General features: G+C 33.2%; 1 protein-coding gene across 10 annotated transcripts in view; it reads left to right on the top strand.

Moving 5' to 3' along the window:
- The window catches only part of Kiaa1468 (KIAA1468 ortholog), a 117,300-nt gene that overhangs the window by 33,041 nt on the left and 64,959 nt on the right, over positions 1–19,300 (top strand). For 6 of the 10 annotated variants that reach the window (XM_023723126.1, XM_023723129.1, XM_023723128.1 and 3 more), the window contains exons 6-11: positions 262–465; positions 571–662; positions 1,536–1,826; positions 10,767–10,842; positions 12,439–12,534; positions 12,698–12,721. In XM_023723126.1, the coding sequence (XP_023578894.1) occupies positions 262–465; positions 571–662; positions 1,536–1,826; positions 10,767–10,842; positions 12,439–12,534; positions 12,698–12,721 (783 nt within the window). The remainder of the gene's footprint in view (positions 1–261; positions 466–570; positions 663–1,535; positions 1,827–10,766; positions 10,843–12,438; positions 12,535–12,697; positions 12,722–19,300) is intronic. The other 4 variants (XR_002822555.1, XM_023723130.1, XM_004638263.2 and 1 more) reach the window with 1 other exon arrangement.

Below are 19,300 nucleotides of genomic sequence, written 5' to 3'. Positions count from 1 at the left end.
TATATTTTTAATAAGAGATTGTAACACCTTTACATCTAAGACCATTAAACCTGTTTATCTGGAATGTCTGGAGAATTATAAGAATAATATTAGATAGTGGAAGATGTAAAATAAGTTTAAGTGTGATGCATACTCATTTGGCATGTATGCTTCAACATTGTAACAAAGTTATGACTCATTTCACAGATATTACCAATAATATGTATCTCAAAGTACAAAATTTGCCTAAAGGGATTTTTTAATGTCATTTTTATCTTTTAGGATTTTGAATTATGGGATGATGTAGGATTAAACATTCCAAAACCTCCAGACTTATTACAACTTTACCGAGATTTTGGAAATCATCAAGTGACTGGGAAAGATCTTGTGGATGTGGCCAGTGGAGTAGAAGAAGATGAATTAGAGGCTCTCACACCAGTTTTAGACAACCTTCCTCCAACCCTTGAAACTCCTCCATCTATAGAAGTAAGAAATACAGTGTCTAATCTTATCCATGTAAAGTATTTATTAAAGTATATATAATCATATGTGTGATACTCAATTTCTCTTCTTCTCTGGTTTTGATTTTAGAAATCCTTGATAGTACAGAAATTAGAAGATAAAATTAGTTTATTAAATAGTGAGAAATGGTCATTGATGGAGCAAATCAGAAGACTTGAAAGGTTAGTAGTTTCTACAATAGTCTTAGCACTTTAAAAGATACTGGTTACACACCTATAATATTCAATAACGGAACTTAGAAAAAATGGGGTATACCTATGAATGTCCATTTTGTATCTGTGTATTCAAAGTGGTTGGGATAGATATATATAGTTGCATTCTCTTAATGAATAGAATGATTTGTTCTAATGGTGTTTGTAAATAGGATCACAAGTCCGCATCTTGTACAGCAATTAACCACTAAGAAGAATATATGCAGTGTATTATTTGTTGAAACTGTACTTCCGATTTGATTTGAAACTGTCTCATTGCTATCTGTTTATCAATAAAACTTTGAAAAAAAAAAAAGATACTGGTAAGTTAGACAAATATACAAAACAACATTTCTAGTGTAATGTCTAATTTTTTCCACCTTGCAGTAGTTCTGAAAATTTATAGGTCCTTTATTTAAAATATAAAAATACCTTTTCTCCATAAAATTACATTATTAATATTGCATTATTATCTTTACAGCTAATTTTGTCTTAGAATTATGAAATAAGATGTTTTGACTTCATGGTTTAGCCAGTAACAATAAAATAACACCTTCACATTAATGTACATATTTTCCACTTACTATTTCATTTACTTCTTATAATATGGTTTCATGGAATTATCCCCATTTTGCAAGTGAAAAAGAAATATTAAATTGTAAGCTAAAGTAGGATTTATTAATCTACTTTTTGTAAAGAATTTATATTGCTAAGAATTTATATCTGTCCTTTTAGGATATGAAGCAATAGTGAATATTGTACAGAAGCATTAAACATTTTGTAAGACTTAACCTATTGCCAAAAATTCAGTTGTTCTCTGGTAATTGTTCTTTTGTTCTACAGTGAAATGGACTTCCTCAAAAATGAGCACTTCGCCATCCCAGCAGTTTGTGACTCTGTTCAACAATCCTTGGATCAATCTCCCCGTAAAGACTCTGTAGATGGTGAACAGAGTCCAATTATAAATACTTCAGACAAGGAGAAAAATGAGGATATTCATCTTTCAGTATCACAAGAAATTGATTCCACTACTCCTAAAAAGAACTCAGATTCTTTTCCTAGGAGAGAAAAAGAAGGAATGCCATCATCTTCCCCATCAAGTAAAAAAACAATTCATTTTGATAAACCTAATAGGTTAGTTTGCCTCCTATATTTTGAAATGAAACTTTTAAGTATTTAGTATATTAGAAAACCTTCAGTTCTTATTTGAATTCCTTTCGCAGAACAGATATATGCATTTTACATTTGACATGAACTTAAGATATAGCAAAGTACATGACACAAAAACATGTCACAAAATAATTACTACATTAAAGTACTTCAATAAGGAATAAATAATAAATAGCCTGGGTTCTATGTTAGCTATTACTTAAGATAATAATTAATATATACTTGCATATCTGTGTGCTGTTAACACTTTTACCCACTGCTTTTGGTCTTTTACTCAGAAGATGATTTTTACATAGCTGACTGTAACATAGGAGATAAGTTTTGACTCTAGTCCTTTTTCCTATCTCTTTCCATTACTAATATTGTATAATATTCTCATAAATAATTTATTATTTTATGAGTATATGTTTGCACTAAATAATGATGACATAATGATTCCCTATGGGGAGCTGGTACACATACTGAACATACCTTAATTCTTTTGTTCCCTTTCACTGCCCTTCTACCCCCCTCCTCTGGTCCTCTTCCCATTTCCAAAAGATCTGTCCTCCTATTTACTATTGTCTATCTTTTATTTTGCGCTTTCTTTATATTTTGGATTTCTCATATAAAAGAAACCATGCAATATTTAAGCTTGTATGTGTGATTTATTTTACTTAACATTATGGTCTTATGGTACATTTGTTTTCTTCCAAATAACTCAAGTTTATCATTTATGATGTGGTAATACTCCACTGTGTATAAATACCGTAGTTTCTTTATCCACTCATGTGTTGATGGACTTTATAGGGTGCTTTTAAGTTTAGCTATTATGGGGGCCGGGGAGATAGCGCAGTACAGTAAGCGCTTGCCTGGCAAGCACAGGGTCCTGAGTTCCATTCCGGGTACCGCAAAAAAAAAAAAAGTTTAGCTATGATGAATTGTGCTGCTATAAACATGGATATGCATGTTATCACTATAATATGTATTTAGCTCTTTCAGGAAAATATCTAGAAAGGTAATTGCTGGATCAAATGGAATTTCTAATTTTAGTTTTATGAAGAATCTCCATAGTGAGAGTGATTGTACTGGTTTACACTCCCACCAACAACGTAGCAGAGTTCTTATTTGGATCCAACCTCACCAGTATTTTTCTTGTTTGATTTCTGGATGATAGCCCTTCTCTCTGGAGTAAGAAGAAATCTCAGTGCTGTTTTAATTTGCATTTCTTTAATAGCCCAATAAGTTAAACATTTTTTTATGTGTTTATTGGCCATGGGTACTTTTCAGAGAAGTAATTGTTCATTTCACTTGCTCAAAGGCTAAAGAAGAGAGCTACAAGCCAGCATCATCAATGAATATAGACACAAAATTGGTTGTGTCTTTTGGTTGGGTCTTTTATTTGAGGGGAGTCAAATTTTTTTTTTTACTTCTTTATTTATTGTCAAGGCTTAGCTCTCAAAGGTTATTTCCCATGTGTAGGTTGTCTCTTTACTCTGTTTCCTTTGCTATACAGAAACAGTAATTTGATACAATCCCATGTATTGCTTCTTCCTAACCTTAGATGTGACTTCTTACACAAATTGGGTTCTGTTCAGAAAGTCCTTGTTTAAACCTATGTGTTCAAGAATTTTACCTATTTTGTCTTCCAGCAGATTGTGTTTCTGTTTCAGTTTTGATTTTAGTTTAAAATAGGGTGATAGACAGTGTAGGGTGATTTTAGTTTAATATAGGAGTCCAGATTCAGTCTTCTGCATGTGGATAGCCAGTTTTTCTAACATAGCCAGTTTTTCCAACAGTGTTTTTTAAAGAAGCTATCTTTCCTCCAGCATGTTTTGACTGTATGTCAAAGATCAAATAGTCAAAGTGCCTGTGATTGTATCTGTATGTTCTTGTGACATTGATCCACATGTCAGTTTTGATACCAATCCCATGCTGTTTTTACTACACTTGATCTTAGCCAAAAGGCCAAGAAGCAATCCCCATGCTGTTTTTAATCATTGTAGTTTTGATATAAAGTCTTCTATGTTGCTTTTGTTGCCCAATATTGCTTTTTCTACTGCAGTTACTTCTGGTTCCATAGAAACTGTAGGATTTTTTTTTTCTAGCCCTGTGAGGAATACTGCAGGTATTTTTATTGGGAGTACATTAAAATTATTTATCAGTTTTGGAAGTATGGTCATTATGACTATCTTTGATTCTGCCTGTCTAAGAACTGAGAATAACTTTCCATTTTCTGCTGTCTTCTTCAATCTTTCCATAATGCTGGGCGTTTTCTGTTGTTGTAGAGGTCTTTTACTTCATTGGTTAGGTTAATTCCTAGATATTTAGTTTTTCATATATTGTGAATAATACTGTTTTCCTAATTTCATTCTAAGTCAATTCATTATAGGCATAGAGAAACACTATTAAGGTTTGTGTCTTAATTTGTACACTGGTACATTGCTAAATGTGGTTATTATGGGAGTCTTGGTGGAATTTGGGGGGTCTTCTATATAGATGATCATGTCATTTGCAAATAATGATAATTTGACTTCATTTCCCATTTATTTCTTTCTCTTGCCTAATTGCTCTGGTTGAGGTTTCAATAACTATTGAACAGGAATATGATAGCTTTTTTGTCTTGCTCCTGATTTTAGAGGAAGATTTTTCAGCTTTTCCCTATTTTGTATAATGTTGGCTATTTTTCACAATAGTTTCTATGATATTAAGGTAAGTTCCTTCTGTAATTTTTCTTGAAGGTTTTTATCCTGAGTGCATGTTGGATTTTGTCAGAAAATTTTTCTATGTGTTAAGATCATTATGTGATTCTCATCCTTCTGTTGATTTGATGCATTGTAATTACAAGTACAGTTGTTTCTTAATTCATTCTGCCCGTCTGTCTTTTGATTGGGGACCATTCACATTGGTCACATTCACAGTCACATTGAGAGTTAATACTAAGCTTATGTATATTGATCCATCCCTGCATCCTTGGAATTAAGGAGCCTACTTGGTCATGATGTATCATCATGATGTATGACATATAATCTTTTTTATATGTATAATACTTTGCATATTGTTAGCCAATATCAAGAATTTTTATGTATATCAAGAAATTTTAGGGCTGGGGAGATAGCTCAGTAAAATAAGTGCCTGCCTTGTGAGCGCATGGTCATGAGTTCAATCCCCGGTACAGCAAAAAGAAAAAAAAGGAAAGAAAAGAAATTTTATGTTTGTGTTCATTGAAGATATTGGCCTGTCATTCTCTCTTTTAATCACATACTTTTTGCTTTGGGAATCAGGGTAATGGTAGCATCCAGTAATTACTTTGGAAGTTCTCCTTCCCTTTCAATGTCATAAAGAGTTTGGAGACTATTAGCATTAGATTTGCCCTGAAGTTCTTGTAGAAGTTCAGCAGCGAATGAAACCATTGGATCCTAGGATTTACTTAGTTGCTAAGGGTTTTTTTTGTCGTTGCTGCTGCTTCAATTTCATTGACTGTTACTACATTGTTTAGGGCTTTTTTATCTTCTTGGTTAAGGTTTGGTAATTCATATGTAGTTAATTATCTATATCTTCTGAATTCTCCAGTTTATTGTAGTACAAGTTTTTAGAGTAGTTACTAATAAATTTCTGGATTTCAGCAGTATCCATTGTGATTTCATCTTTTTCAATTCTAATTGCACTGATTTGTGTCTTTTTGGTGTGTCTCTGTGAATGGAAAAGGATTTGTCTTTTTTTTTTAAATTCAAACAAAGAACCTTCTCTTTGATTCATTGATTCCTTGTTTTTTATTGTTAATTTTTACTCTGATATTTATAATTTACTTCTGTGTGCTAGCTTTGGATTTGAATTATTTTTGTTTTTCTAGGACCTTAAGGTGCATCATTGGATTATTTATTTGGACTCACTCTTGCTTTTCTAATGTGGGCATTCAACGCTATAAACAAGGGCCAGGGAGATAGCTCAGAAGAATAAGTGCGTGCGTGGAAAGCACGAGGTCCTGAGTTCAATCTACAGTACAGCAAAAAAAAAAAAAAAAAGCTGTAAATGTCCCTCCTAGCACTGCTTTCATTGTTTCTCATAAATTCTACTTTTTTCTATGTCTACTTTATCTGAAAATAGGGTAACTACTCCTATTTGTTTTGGAGTATGAATTTTAGTCTGAATTTTTCTTTGGGTTAAATATGTTTCTTGCATACAACATACCATTGAATTTTGTTTCTTAATTCATTCTGCCAATCTGTCTTTTGATTGGAGACCATTCACATTGGTCGTATTCACAGTCACATTGAGAGTTAATGCTAAAAGGTAGGAGCCAAGGAGAAGGCTCAGCAGGTGTAAGTGCCTTCCTGGCAAGCACAAGGTCCTGAATTTGATCCCTGGTATAACCAAAAAAAGAAAGGGGAGAGAGAGAAAGAGAGAGAGAGAGAGAGAGAGAGAATCAACTTATTCCTGTTATTGAATTATTTTCCTATTTGATTCCTTTTCTTTTTCCTTCTATTTAACTGTTCACCCTATCTCTTGTTACCTTCCTGTTAGACCATTTGGCATTGTTAGGTTCTTTGTCTCTTAATAGGATATCCTCCAAATTTGGGGAATGTGTTTGTTTGGTGTATATTAGTTTCTTGAGGTCCTTTTAATCATGGTAGAACTTTCCCCCTCAATTTTGAAAGACAGTTTTATATGATATATCAGTTTGAATTGGGAGTTGTTTGCTTTTAGAGTTAGAAACACTTTACTCCATATTCTTCTGGCTGCTAAAATTTGTGTTGAAATTCTGCTTAATGTAATGAATTTACCACCATAAGTGATTTGTTTCCTTTTTTCTAATAGTTTTTAAGATTTAGTCCTTATGTTGGACTTCTAGGATTTTTTCCTACGATGTGTCATACAGATTCTTTACTCATCATAGCTGTTTGGAGTTCTTTGTACCTCACATATTTGGTTTGTGCTATTATTTATATTAACGGGGTTTTTTGTGCCCTTTTTTCTGTCTTTTGATTTTTCATTAATTGTATTTAACTTTAAATTAATCTTTGCATCACTTAGCAGCTCTTGGATGCATTTTTCAAATTCTCTAGTTCTTTTTATGGTATCTCTAAGTAATTGGTCACTGATCTCAACTGTGTCTAGTTCTGACACTGTTCTCACATGAGTCACTTGTACCCATACTTTTAATATGATTTATAATCTCCTGGGTTTCTTTTTGGTATCTTTTCATGGACATAACTGCTCATATTGTATATCGTTTAGCTCAGCTAATATTGTCTTTATTATTGTTATTATTTCTATCATCTTGGGTAAACACGCTCATTGTTTTGTTTATTAAGTCCGTTAATATCTTCTTTGAATTCATTTAGCACCTTACTGAAACTCTTCTGTAGTGGTTTTGTGGCTTTTTGTTTCCTCCCCCTCAGTGCCCCATGGATCAACTTTGGAGGAGTTGAGACTTTCTGGAGGTATTTTGTTGCACAGTTTTCTTATGTTTGTTTATCATGCCCCCAACGCCCCTCAGAGGTGGGTGATTACACTGAAAAGACTTTGCTGGTATGGAGATCTCCTTACTTAGTGTTTGCTTTTCAGTGCTGTGAACTTTGGTGTCGCTAATATAAGCCTTTTTGTTCTAGGATCAACTACTTTTGTTAATTTTGAAAGGAAAAATGTAGTGTAATTGCCCAACACCCAGTTTTCTGGAAATTGACCACAATACTATTACTTATACAAGGGCAATCCAGATGTTGGCATAAAGAAGAAAACCAATTAGCAGCAACAACTGTGAGACACTGACAATAGCAACAAAGTCAGGAACATTAGCGTCAAAGACAAACTATAGTGACATAACATAAAAACAAATAATGTACTACCCTCGGGAGTCAGGCAGATAGATCAGTGGAATAAATACTTGCCTGGCAAATACAAGGTCCTGAGTTCAATCTCTGGTACCACCGCCCCCCCCCAAAAAAAAACCCTGTACTACCCTTAACTATAGAAAAGAAATCATTAAATTATAGTATAAGCATTAAAACAACCCCAACATTGACCTACAATTTAAAAATCTCAGTGCAACAACTAAACCTCAACTAACAATAGAAAAGAATTCAGCAGTAATAGCAGAGTTAATTAAATGCCTTAAGATTAATAAATCTTTATGATTATGCTAGGAAAGATGGAGGGGGAAACAAGAAGTAAAATTTGAAAAAGTAGGAAATGTATTTCTTAATGTAAAATTAAGAAAAGTGAAGTAAAGGATCCTATTAAAGAATAAAAGGAAATTAATATAATTAGACAAATGTAATGGAAATTAACAAAAAGGAAAAAAGTAAAGATAAATTCCCTGTCCTCAAAAAACCAATGAAAAAAAAAATTCAGCCAAAATAACTTCCTCTGCATTTTTCAATAAGTGGTTAATTTCCAATATCTGCAATCTTGGAATCCAGCAGGTAACACTTTTCTCTACCTACCTTTATGATCCATGAGTATTAGGTACTTACCCTTCTCCAATAGTTCCCTTTTTGTCCATGTACCTTAGGCTGTGGCAACCATCCAAGCCTAGATATATCCTTGTTCGCATTGAAAATGAGGAAGACAGTTAGGCTGTTGATCTGTGCTTGATGTAGGCAGCAGGGTAGGCATTCAAGCAGACTGCTGAACTTACTAGGAGGACTTCAGACCTAACTGTTCCTGAAAGCCACAATATCAACCCTGGCTCTGCTCATCATGGAAGCCAGTATGTCTTTTCTGGTGTGTCCTTTCTAACATAAGCTTAAACTTTTCAGTTTGCACCTTTTCCACAACTATTGTTGTGACTCTCTCACTCAGTCACTGTGGTAATACTGGAAACCCTGAAGTGAAGTTGTTCTCTGTGTGTCAGTTTTAATTAACTCTTCTCCAGATGTCTTGATTAAGCCCACTTGAATATGGTCATCACTGCATTGGGTTTCTTCTCCATCCTTGGTCTGCCATGGAGGAGTCACTCTCCTAATGAAACTTCATGCTGTTTTTGCAGTTTACAGTGACCATAGGCTTTTCTTGGGCCTACCACTGGTGGCACAGTCTGTTGTTTCTCCCTGTATCTGCCTATATTCTGGGATTATCTTCTTTCCTTGTGCATTAGCTTCATCCAAGAGCAAGTCATTTGTTTGGATGGTGCTTCTCCTACCCTATACCAAAGAGAAACAAAATGTAGAGTAGACTTGAATTTGTCCAACAGCCACAGCAGGATTGAGGAATCCAGGGGCATGGAGTGGGCAGTAGTGAACAGAGCACTTTCGTGTTTCATGCTGTCAGGGTCTCCAGGCCTTGTTCACTTATGAAAACTTGAACACAACAAAACCATTTATTTGATTTATATTAGGTTAGAGTGCCTGAACTCAGAGATGAACAGAGTGTGGCCCCTACCCTGGTGCTCATGTTTTTTGGTAGAATATACATTAAATGATTTTTAAATATTTTAGATAATACTTTAAAAAAATACACTGAAATAAAGAATATTTATTGAACTCTTCATATATGAGGTATGATCAAAATACTGTGTTTTTAAACTTACTACAGTAAAAGACATCTTGCTATTAATCCCCCCCAAAATACACCCCCTCACTTTGCAGACACTTTCTGAAGCAGTTCTGGAAGTCTTTCATGAGTGTGTCTTCATTTGCATTCTGATGGGTGGCTCAGTATCTTGAATCAGTTCAAAACATGTACCTCTTGCGGAAATTTTGACTTTGATGAAGAGCCAGAAGGTACATGATGCCAGATCCAGTTAATGAGGTCGATAAGGAAACGCCTAAATGATTTTACCAGACTGCCTTTTTGTTAAATGGTATATGGCAGGAACTTTTACAGTACTTTTTATCACACTTCTTAAAGACAAGATTTACAGAACTGCTTTAGAATGTGGCAAGAACAACAGTATAAATGAGATTGAAATGAGGGGATCTGTTTTGAGGGTACCTAATGGCAGTATCTTTTTACTATAATAACTTTTATAGTAGTTTTTTAATTGAAACAGTTACCATATTTTTCATTCACCCCTTGCCTGTTATCATTTTCTCAATTCCTTATTTGTAGTAGCTTATTTAATATGTACAAATTTCTTCCTTCTTTTAAATTAAGTCATGTTATATCCTGTGGGAGAATATATTAGAAAAATAAGGTTATGTACTTAATAATTAATCCTAAAAAGTAGTAACTTTATTTTAAGAAAAGCTTTCCATTCATGAATCACCTTTAATACCCAATAGATCATGTGCAGTTTTTCCTTTAGCTGTTAAGATATTATGGAGGTTAGAGAATTAGTAGTTTTCAAAGTATTTATTCTAATGTATATAAGGTAAGATCGTAGAATATAATGATGTCTACATTTGTAAAGTTCTTTAGTGTTTAGAACTTTCATACATTTTTTTATACTCCTAAGGTACCTTATAGAGATAAGTGATTGTTAAATTTACTTAACTATTTTTTTTTAAGCTCATACTATGTGCCAGGCAATTTTATAAGAAATACAGTGGTAAGCAGGACAGACAAGAATATTCACTATCATCTGTATCAGCACTTCCTCAGTTTCTCTCAGCAACATATTAGGGCAACCTTTGTAGCCGCTCTATGTTTACAAAAGGTTCTGTAATTACAGGAAGTTGGTGGTAGAATTAAGTTCTCTTTTTAGATTTTGCAAGTATTTTCTGTATATATTGACCATAGTACCACTTCAGGTTTGATTCACCAACATTTCTGAGCCATTCATTCACATAATATCAACCTATTTCTGTATCATCAGTTAATACTGATTTTTTTTCTCCCTGTATAATTCTTGAAACGTAGTTAACATTTGTGATAATAGTAGTAATGTAAGAATAAGGTTTATAATATGTAGCTTACTTTTTTTTAAATGCCAGTGGTAACTCTTAGGTGTTTTCTCTTGTTAACTCAGTATTTTTTTTGTAGGAAATTGTCTCCTGCTTTCCATCAAGCACTACTCTCTTTTTGTCGAATGTCGGCAGATAGTCGTTTAGGATCAGAGGTAAATTATAGCCAACATGCTCACAATTTTGAATCACTCTAGTTTTTTTTTTCCCCTCTTTGCAGTAGTAGAATTTGAATCCAGCAGCCCGCTCCCCCCCCCCCCCCCCCATAATAGGCAAGCATTCTACCACTCACTGACCTACGTCAGCGGCATTTTTTATTCTAATTTGAGGCAGTCTCCTAAATTGCTCAGGCTGGCTATGAATTTATAATTCTTTTGCTTCAGCCTCCTCAGTAGATGGAATTACAAGCATGCACCACACCTGGCATCTACTAATTTTCTTATTATATGAAAGCATATATAAGACTGTTTAAAATAAAATTATTAAAAATCCTTGGATTAGAGGTATGTTTATTAATATTAAAGTAACCTATGTAGTGTATTTTTATTATATGTCTAATAATATCATTTGGATATAATTCAGGAAAACAATTTCAGAGTAGGTTGTTTATATTTTGGTTATTTTTAGGTGACTCCATTATTTTTATTTCATTAGAAGTAGTTGTCTTTTTTATTTGTTTTTTTGTTTTAGAAGTGGTTGTCTTCGATAGCTGAGTTTGTTAGGTATGTGATCAGTTTTCCTCAACTCTTTTGTAATTGTTGCAGACTCCATTTTGAGAATATGTTTAGTTACTGCTTTTTTTTTTTTAATAAGATTGGGTCAGCTTCCTTGGGTCTCTTCTTTTTGTATGCAGTTTCATTATACGAACTACAGTATTACCCTAGCCCATGGCTGCAGCTTTGTTGAGCTTCTTTTCAAAGACAAAACGACCATTGAGGCTGCCCCAATACTGTATATCCTTACTTGTCCCTTCAGCTGAAGCCTAGAGGTCTTCCTGGCCTCACCCTTTTTACTGGTATGTTATGTTATGTTATGTTATGTTATGTTATGTTATGTTATCTTAAACCTAGGGCCTTCACGGTGAGGTACATCTCCAGTCTTCTATTTTTTGAGACAGTGTGTTCAGAGTTGCCAGGATGAGTTTAAAACTCTGATCTTCCTGCTTTAGCTTCCTGAGTAGTAATTACTCCTTAGGGTTTATATTTTAAATATATTTTAATTTTTGGCATGTTGTAATTCTATGTATTTATGGAGTATATTGTAACATTTTGACACATTAATACAGTGTAAAATGGTCAGTTCAGGATCATTTGCATGTTTATCACCTCAGACATTCATTGTTTCTTTATATAGGGAATATTCAAAATCTTTCTGCTTTTAACTGTTAAGTTAATTGTCATCTACTATAGCTTTGCTGCTATGCAATAGAACATTATAAGTTATTTGTCCTTGGGGTGGAGACATAGCTCAGTTGCAGAGTGCTTACTCTCTATCACAAATCATTGGATTTGCTCCCCTACAGTGCAAAAATAAATAAAAATTATTCTTTCTATCCAACTATACCCTTTTTCATAGTATTTTTAATCCATTTCTGGCCCAGAGAAACATGGTACTATTGTTGTGATTTTTGTTAACTTACAATATTGGAATGTTTAGAATAGAGATTGTAAGGTTAAAGCTTAGATTATTTTTGCTTACCATGGTACACAAGTCCTCCACTGTCATCATTTATTAATTCTTTGCTTTTCTAGGTATCTCGAATCGCAGACAGTGAAAAAAGTGTTATGTTAATGCTGGGACGCTGCCTGCCACACATTGTACCTAATGTGCTATTGGCAAAGAGGGAGGTAAGACACATTATAGTATTTTTATCCCAGTAGTCCCATCATGTAATTCCATTATATTGTCCATTTTTTGTCATTTTGAAGTTACAGTGTTATATTTTTGTTTTGTTAAAGTCTGTTACTTGCAATCATATTCTTACTTTTGTGCATGCATCTCTGCTCCTAGAGAATGGTTTTACACCTGTGTCAGGTGAGTTGAGAAAGGTGCATGGTCTTCATGTCTTTCTAATTTTGCTTAAAGCATAATTAGCTCCTGCAACATTATTACTGTAGGTCCATTTGTGTGCCTTGAACATTGTTTTTACATTACCAGTTGCCTAGTTTGTTCTGTTTCTGCTTTTGTTATGATTTGCTCGAGATGTCTATAGAAGTGGTTATTCTTTGTATTGAAAATTAACAGGGACTAATAATATAGTGGTAGCTGCCTACTTTAAATGCTAATTTGGCAATAAATTATACTTTAATAGTAAGTTACAATATTGATAATTTAAAAGTGTCTTAAAATTTTTTTATACTTGATAGATATTTAAATATCAAAGATACAGTTATAAGTACTATATATTTTAGTCCACATAACATGCCAGGAATTATCTTTGTAGTTGTATTTATAAATTATTATTAAACATTATTATTTTAACCAATAAAAGATTATTGAAAAATTATGTGTAATCTCAGTTGAGACAGTAAATAATTTATTTAAAGATAAGTTAAATGTTTTATTTAAATTAATGAGATTAATGTCCAGTTGGCAACATTTTTATAAAAAATACATTAAGAATAATTAAAAATATATCACATTTCTGCCATCATTTTCTTAATATTTACCACTGATTTTACTCATAATTTCTGGGACCTACAGTATAGGTATGTAATGTATTGGCAAAACCCATTGAAAGCTTATCCTTAATTAAACATTTAGCACAAGAAATTTGTACTGATCCTCAAGAGAACATGTTATACTTTAAAAGTTATTCCTATGGATATTCTTAATTTTCAAAAATTTAACAAACTTACTGATGGTCTTATATTTGTCTAATATTTAAAAAATAGTCATAAGGTATTAATATGGCAATGTTATATGTCTTGAAGGATCAGTGTCCAATTTCACATTGTTTTGCAGTTCTGCCTGGCAGAATGGTGTTTGAGCATCTTTTCTGTTTTCAGCTTGGAACGTAATCCATGAAATGCATTAATGTTTGCATCGCCTTTACTGTTTTCTTAATATTATTTTTAAATATCACAGAAACCTATCTAATTGTCCTGAGATGCAGTTTTAGTTTTTTTAATTTTCCATATATCATAAAGATTACCACTAAAATCTGATTGTATTGCATGTTGTATTTATAAATTTGCATCATTAGTAATCAGATACATTATATATATAGTTTACATATATACACACAAGCACACATATATCTAATATATAGTATTTCTCTGGCTAAGTTTAAATCCTTTACATTTGAAATTTTTATATTTACAATTTTATAAAGAACTGATTATTTTTCTATTAGATATTTGTATCTTACTCAATTTTGATCAGAAAAATTGGCCATTTATAGTAAATGAAAATTTTAGTCTCTCAAAATTTCACTGGAAAATAATGAAAACACATGTCTTTGTTTGCTTTAAATCAGACCCCTGGGAGAAAAACCTGAGAACATATACTAGAAATGTGCAAGACCCTGTGTTCAATCCCCAGCAATATATACAAACACAATTTTAAAAAAACAAAACTTTTTAATTTCACCCATATTTCTTAAATTTTTTTCTTTCTCTTACTTTTTTGTTGTTCTTTTTGAGACAAGGTTTCACTATGCAGTTCAGGCTAGCTTTGAACTCACTTTGTAGCGCAGGCTGGTCTCAAACTCACCATGATTTCTCTGATTTAGCTTTCTGAGCGCTAGGATTACAGGTCTGTGCTACCAGGCAAGCTTGTCCTTAAATTTATTCTTTTTGAAAAAGCCCTTGTTATTGAACGATTCATATTTTTCTTAAGTTTTATGTACTCCTTCAGCATAATATTTTGCATTGGTATGTAAATATAGTTAAAATGTTTTTCAGTAAACTGATGAACATATGTAACATCCTAATTCAACAAAACACTAAAAATAGATTTAAAGCTACAATAACACATAGTTTAATATTTTCAAATATAAAAAGATTCACAATGAAGGAGCTGGGGAGACAGCTCAGTACAATAAGCGCCTAAGCACAAGGGCCTGAGTTCAATCCCCAGTTCCAACAACAACAACAGAAAAGATTCACAGTGAAAACTTTTTATTCTCGTATTGTTTAGCCACCATCTCACATGCAGTTTTACTAGGTTGTAGTAAGTCATTAAACTAGTTTTTTTCCATTGGTTTATTTGTACTTACATTTTTGAGTTTTAAGAGTTCTTTAGGGGCCGGGGAGATGGCTTAGTAGAATAACCACTTCCCTGGCAAGTGCAAGGGCCTGAGTTCAATCCCCAGTTCGGCCAAAAAAAAAAAAAAGGTTCTTTATATATTTTTAGATAAAACCCTTATCACATAAAAGATTGGCAAGTATTTTCTCCCATTCTATGGGTTGTCTTTTTATATTCTTCATTCTTTGATGGACCAAATTGTTTTTTAGCTGATTTACCTGTTTTATGATTTATCTGTTTTCTTCTGCTTTGGGTATCAAATATGAGAATTCTTTCTAAAATCATAGCTACCAATAGTTTTATTACTTTAGCTCTTACAGTTAGGTCATTCATCCATTTTGAGTTAATTTTTATGTACAAAATTAAAATAGGATCCAGGACTACAGTATTCTTTACATGTAGCCATCCAGTCATACTAGCAACATTGGTTCAAGAGAAAAAAAAATTCCCATTGAATCCTCGTGCCAGTCTTTTCAAAAATTGTGTTAACTGTGTAGTTTGTGTTTCTTCCCAGATGTTTATGTTCTGTTAGTTTTCTAGCTACACTGGTACTGAACCCAGTGGTACTATATTACTGAGTTATATCCCCAGACAGATTTATGTATTTATTTATTTTTGTGGTGCAGGGAATTGAACCCAGAACCTTCACACTGATATACCCCCAGCCCTTTTATAATTTTTATTTTGAGATAGGGTCTCACTAAATTGCCCTGGTTTACCTTTAATCAAGACATTTCTGCCTCAGCCTTCTGAGTAGCTGGAATTATAGATGTGAAGCACCACAACCTAGAGTGCTATTTTTATTACTGTGGTTTTTTTTGTAAATTTTGAAATTGGGAAATATGAGTCTTCAAGGTTTTCTTTTTCAGTATTGTTTGATTGTTCCCTGTATAGCCTCATATGAATTTAATGCTCAGCTTTTGATTTTTGCAAACAATATCATGGAAATTTTGAAAGATTACTGTACTTTGAATTTGTAGATTTCTTTGAGAATTCTACCATCTGACTAATAGAGTTTTCCACTACATGGACTTATATCTAATTTCTTTCAAGCATTTTGTAGTTTTCAGTGTACAAGTCTTTTGCTTCTTTGACTAATTTTATTTTTCAGTATTCATTAGTATGCATAGTATTGTAAATAGAATTGTTTTCTTAATTTCCTATTCACTGGTGGTGTGTAGAAACATGAGATATTTGTGTGTTGCTCTTATACCTTCCAACTTGGTTGAATTTTTTAATTAGCTCTAGTTTTTTTTTTTATGAATTGTGTACTATTTTTTACTTTTTTGCAGACTCTTTTTCAATTTGAATAGCTTTATTTTTTTCTTCTTGCTCAATTGCTGTAACTAGAAATACCAGTACACTATTGAATAACAGTGCTTTCATTAAGCAAATGTATTTATTTCTTATTGCATATGTTAACTGTAGGATTTTTAAAAATTACATTTAATCAAGGAAATTCCCTTCTATTCTTTGTTTGCTGAGAATTTTTCACATGAAATGGCATTGAATTTGGTAATATGCTTGTTCTATGTCTGCTGAGGAAACATACAATTTTCGTTCTTTTAATGTGTTGTATTATATTGATCAGCTTTAGATTGCCACTATACAACCTATTAAGTCTTACAATTCTCTTAAAGTGCTTTTGGACTTGATGTTAGTATTTTGTTGAGCATTTTTGTGTCCATCTTCACCCCAGATAGTAGAGTATGGTTTTTTGGTGGTATCTTTGTCTAGTTTGGATATCAGGGTAAGGCTCACTTTTTTGAATCAGTTTAAGTAGTGCTAATCCCCCTTGAAATTATTTTTCAGAAGTTACCAATACAGCCATCTGGTGTTGGACTCTCCTATATTGGGAAAACTTTGGATTTGATTCAGTTCTGACACTGTCTCAAAATAAGAAAGTAAGACAGTTTAGTACATAGCTCAGTGCAAAGGCCAAGAGCTCAATCCCTAGCACCACAACAAAACGTTATTAGAGAAAAAAATCATTAATTTTAAAGATTATTCTAATCTTAGTCAATTCCATCTAGGCTGTTGAGAGCCAATTGACACTGATGAGAAGACTTAAGATATGGTATACTACTGAGCAGAGAGCTTTAAGGATGAAAAAGAACTTATTTTGGAAATACCATCAAAAGGAGAAATCAAACCAATGACTGAAAGCCAGCCAAGAAAGGCTCTACAAGTTGTACTTATAAAGTACGCCCTCTCCAAAGGGTTGTCTTGCTTCCACCTAATCCCTCTTCCTGCTTTCCTACTGTCAGCACACATATACTACCATTTTTCCACATTCTCCCTTAAACTCTTACTCTATTTAAAGTTACAATGAAGGTAAGATCCTTGCTATAACTACAAATATACACATAGTTTAAAGTACAATCTTCATCACTTTTTATCTCAAAACCCAAGCATAATAAAATTACTATGTTGCTGCTTATTGTTTTTTGTTTTATTTTGTTTGGGTTTTTTGTTTTGTTTTTTGGTTTTTTTTTTTAATTTTAGGGAAGGGTCTACAGGGTATTTAGGGTCTCACTACTAGATTGGACTCATAGTGATTCTCCTGTTTACAGCCTCCCAAGTGCTGGGATTACAGTCAATCACAGTCTTAGCATGCCCCAGGGATGGGGCTGGCACAGCAGACCCAGGAATTGAACCCCCAGCCCCTGCGCGTGCTTGCAGGCACTTAATCCACTGAGCTTTTTCCTATTATTGTATATGCCTTACATTATCTGTTCCATGAGGTTAAGTGAGCTCTATCAAAGGAGAAGTTTGTATCACCTACTAACAGAGAGAATTTTGCAACTTGTAATATGGCTATAAATGTATCAAACAGAATAGTGGACCAGGAACTTGAAGAGGTCAGTTTTACTGCTTAGTATCTAAGAATTTAAGGAAAGGCAAACTGTTTTCATTTTCTCAAGTGAAACATGTAAGAATGAAGATTATTGCAGAAACAAACAACATGTAATTTTGTAATTTCCTACTGCCAAGTTTTCCTTATGAGACCAAAGTTAGCCTCAAAAACCCTCAACACAGATTTCCCAGATCACTTCTCAACACAGTAGCCATTACCAGTCAATCCTAATCAATACAAGAGAAAAAAAGCACTTGTCAATCTGTGTCCCCCTGAGCTCTATGATTTGTGAATTCAGAGTTTTTTCTCTTTCACTGTTAGCAACAACTTCTGTTACCACTTGCTTTCTTTTCTTCCTGAAAATAGCATCAACATATAGGAAGTCACTGCTGATAATTTTTGTTTGATATTCCATATCAGGGAAAAGTTGGGTATGCCCTACTTTAAACATTAAAGCTAGTTTAAAACTGGTGGTTAAAAATTGGTGTGTCTGCTCTGCCAGACGGCCTTTCTCTTATAGCAACATAGAGCCAAGAGATCTACTAAGTGGTGGCAAAAAACTCTTTAGAAAGAGTAGTCTTATTTTTATAGAAATAGGATCACTATAGAACAACTGAACTGGCTTAAAATAGCCTAATTTCTCTATCATTTATTTATGTTCATTGTCTGTTTATACACTGTTGAAATGATGAATTAATTGTGTATGTCTCTTCTTTTTATTGTAATTTGGTCTCTTTCTAGTCTCCAAAGCACCAGTACATCCACACTCCACAATTTATTAAGTCATATTTCTGATGGTAGACTTGAATCAGTTTTGCCCTTTGGCTTCATCTCTCCAGCTGAAGAAATCTATTCTTTTAAAAACTTTGCTTAGTGGTAGCTAAATTTTCATCAGAAAGAAAGGAGACTTTTAAAAATGTTTTTGTGAAATTAAACATAAATGTATTGAAAGTACTAAAGTAAGGAATGGTATCTAAAAACTTAGGAATATTTTACATAAATTCTTAAGCATTTTAGATTTGATGTCTCATATGGTACCAAAACAACAGTAACAGCCATGGTAAAAAAAAAAAAAAAACCTTTGGTAGTTATAACTCTAATGATAACATTAGCCAATGTTAATTTTCCCCAAATTATTATTTATTCCTTTTGTTTTTCAATTGTGGTCTGTTCTAGAAGGTACAAAGGCTTTTGTATAGAGAGATTAAAAGTGGCAGAATAAATGTTTTAAATTTTTTACTTCATGTAATTATTTGTAGCTACTTTTTTTTTTCTTTCGGTACTGGGGATCGAACTCAGGACCTTGTGCTTGCCAGGCTGGCAGTTATGCCTCTTAGCTGTTTTCCAGGCCCTGCAGCTACTCTTACTTACATCATTTTTACCTGAGATTTAAATTTATATGAAGGGGGGCGTGGCCCTAGCTCAGGCCTTTAAGTGGCTGCTTCCACAAAGCTCTCAGCCTCAGGTTGCTGGAGTTCGAACCTCACAACTCTCCCGCTGGCCAAAAG

Source organism: Octodon degus, unplaced genomic scaffold (assembly GCF_000260255.1).
Source record: "Octodon degus isolate 3935 unplaced genomic scaffold, OctDeg1.0 scaffold00097, whole genome shotgun sequence".
Lineage (NCBI taxonomy): Eukaryota > Metazoa > Chordata > Mammalia > Rodentia > Octodontidae > Octodon > Octodon degus.
Note: the sequence above shows the minus strand (reverse complement) of the source record. Positions and strands in the feature narration are given on the sequence as shown.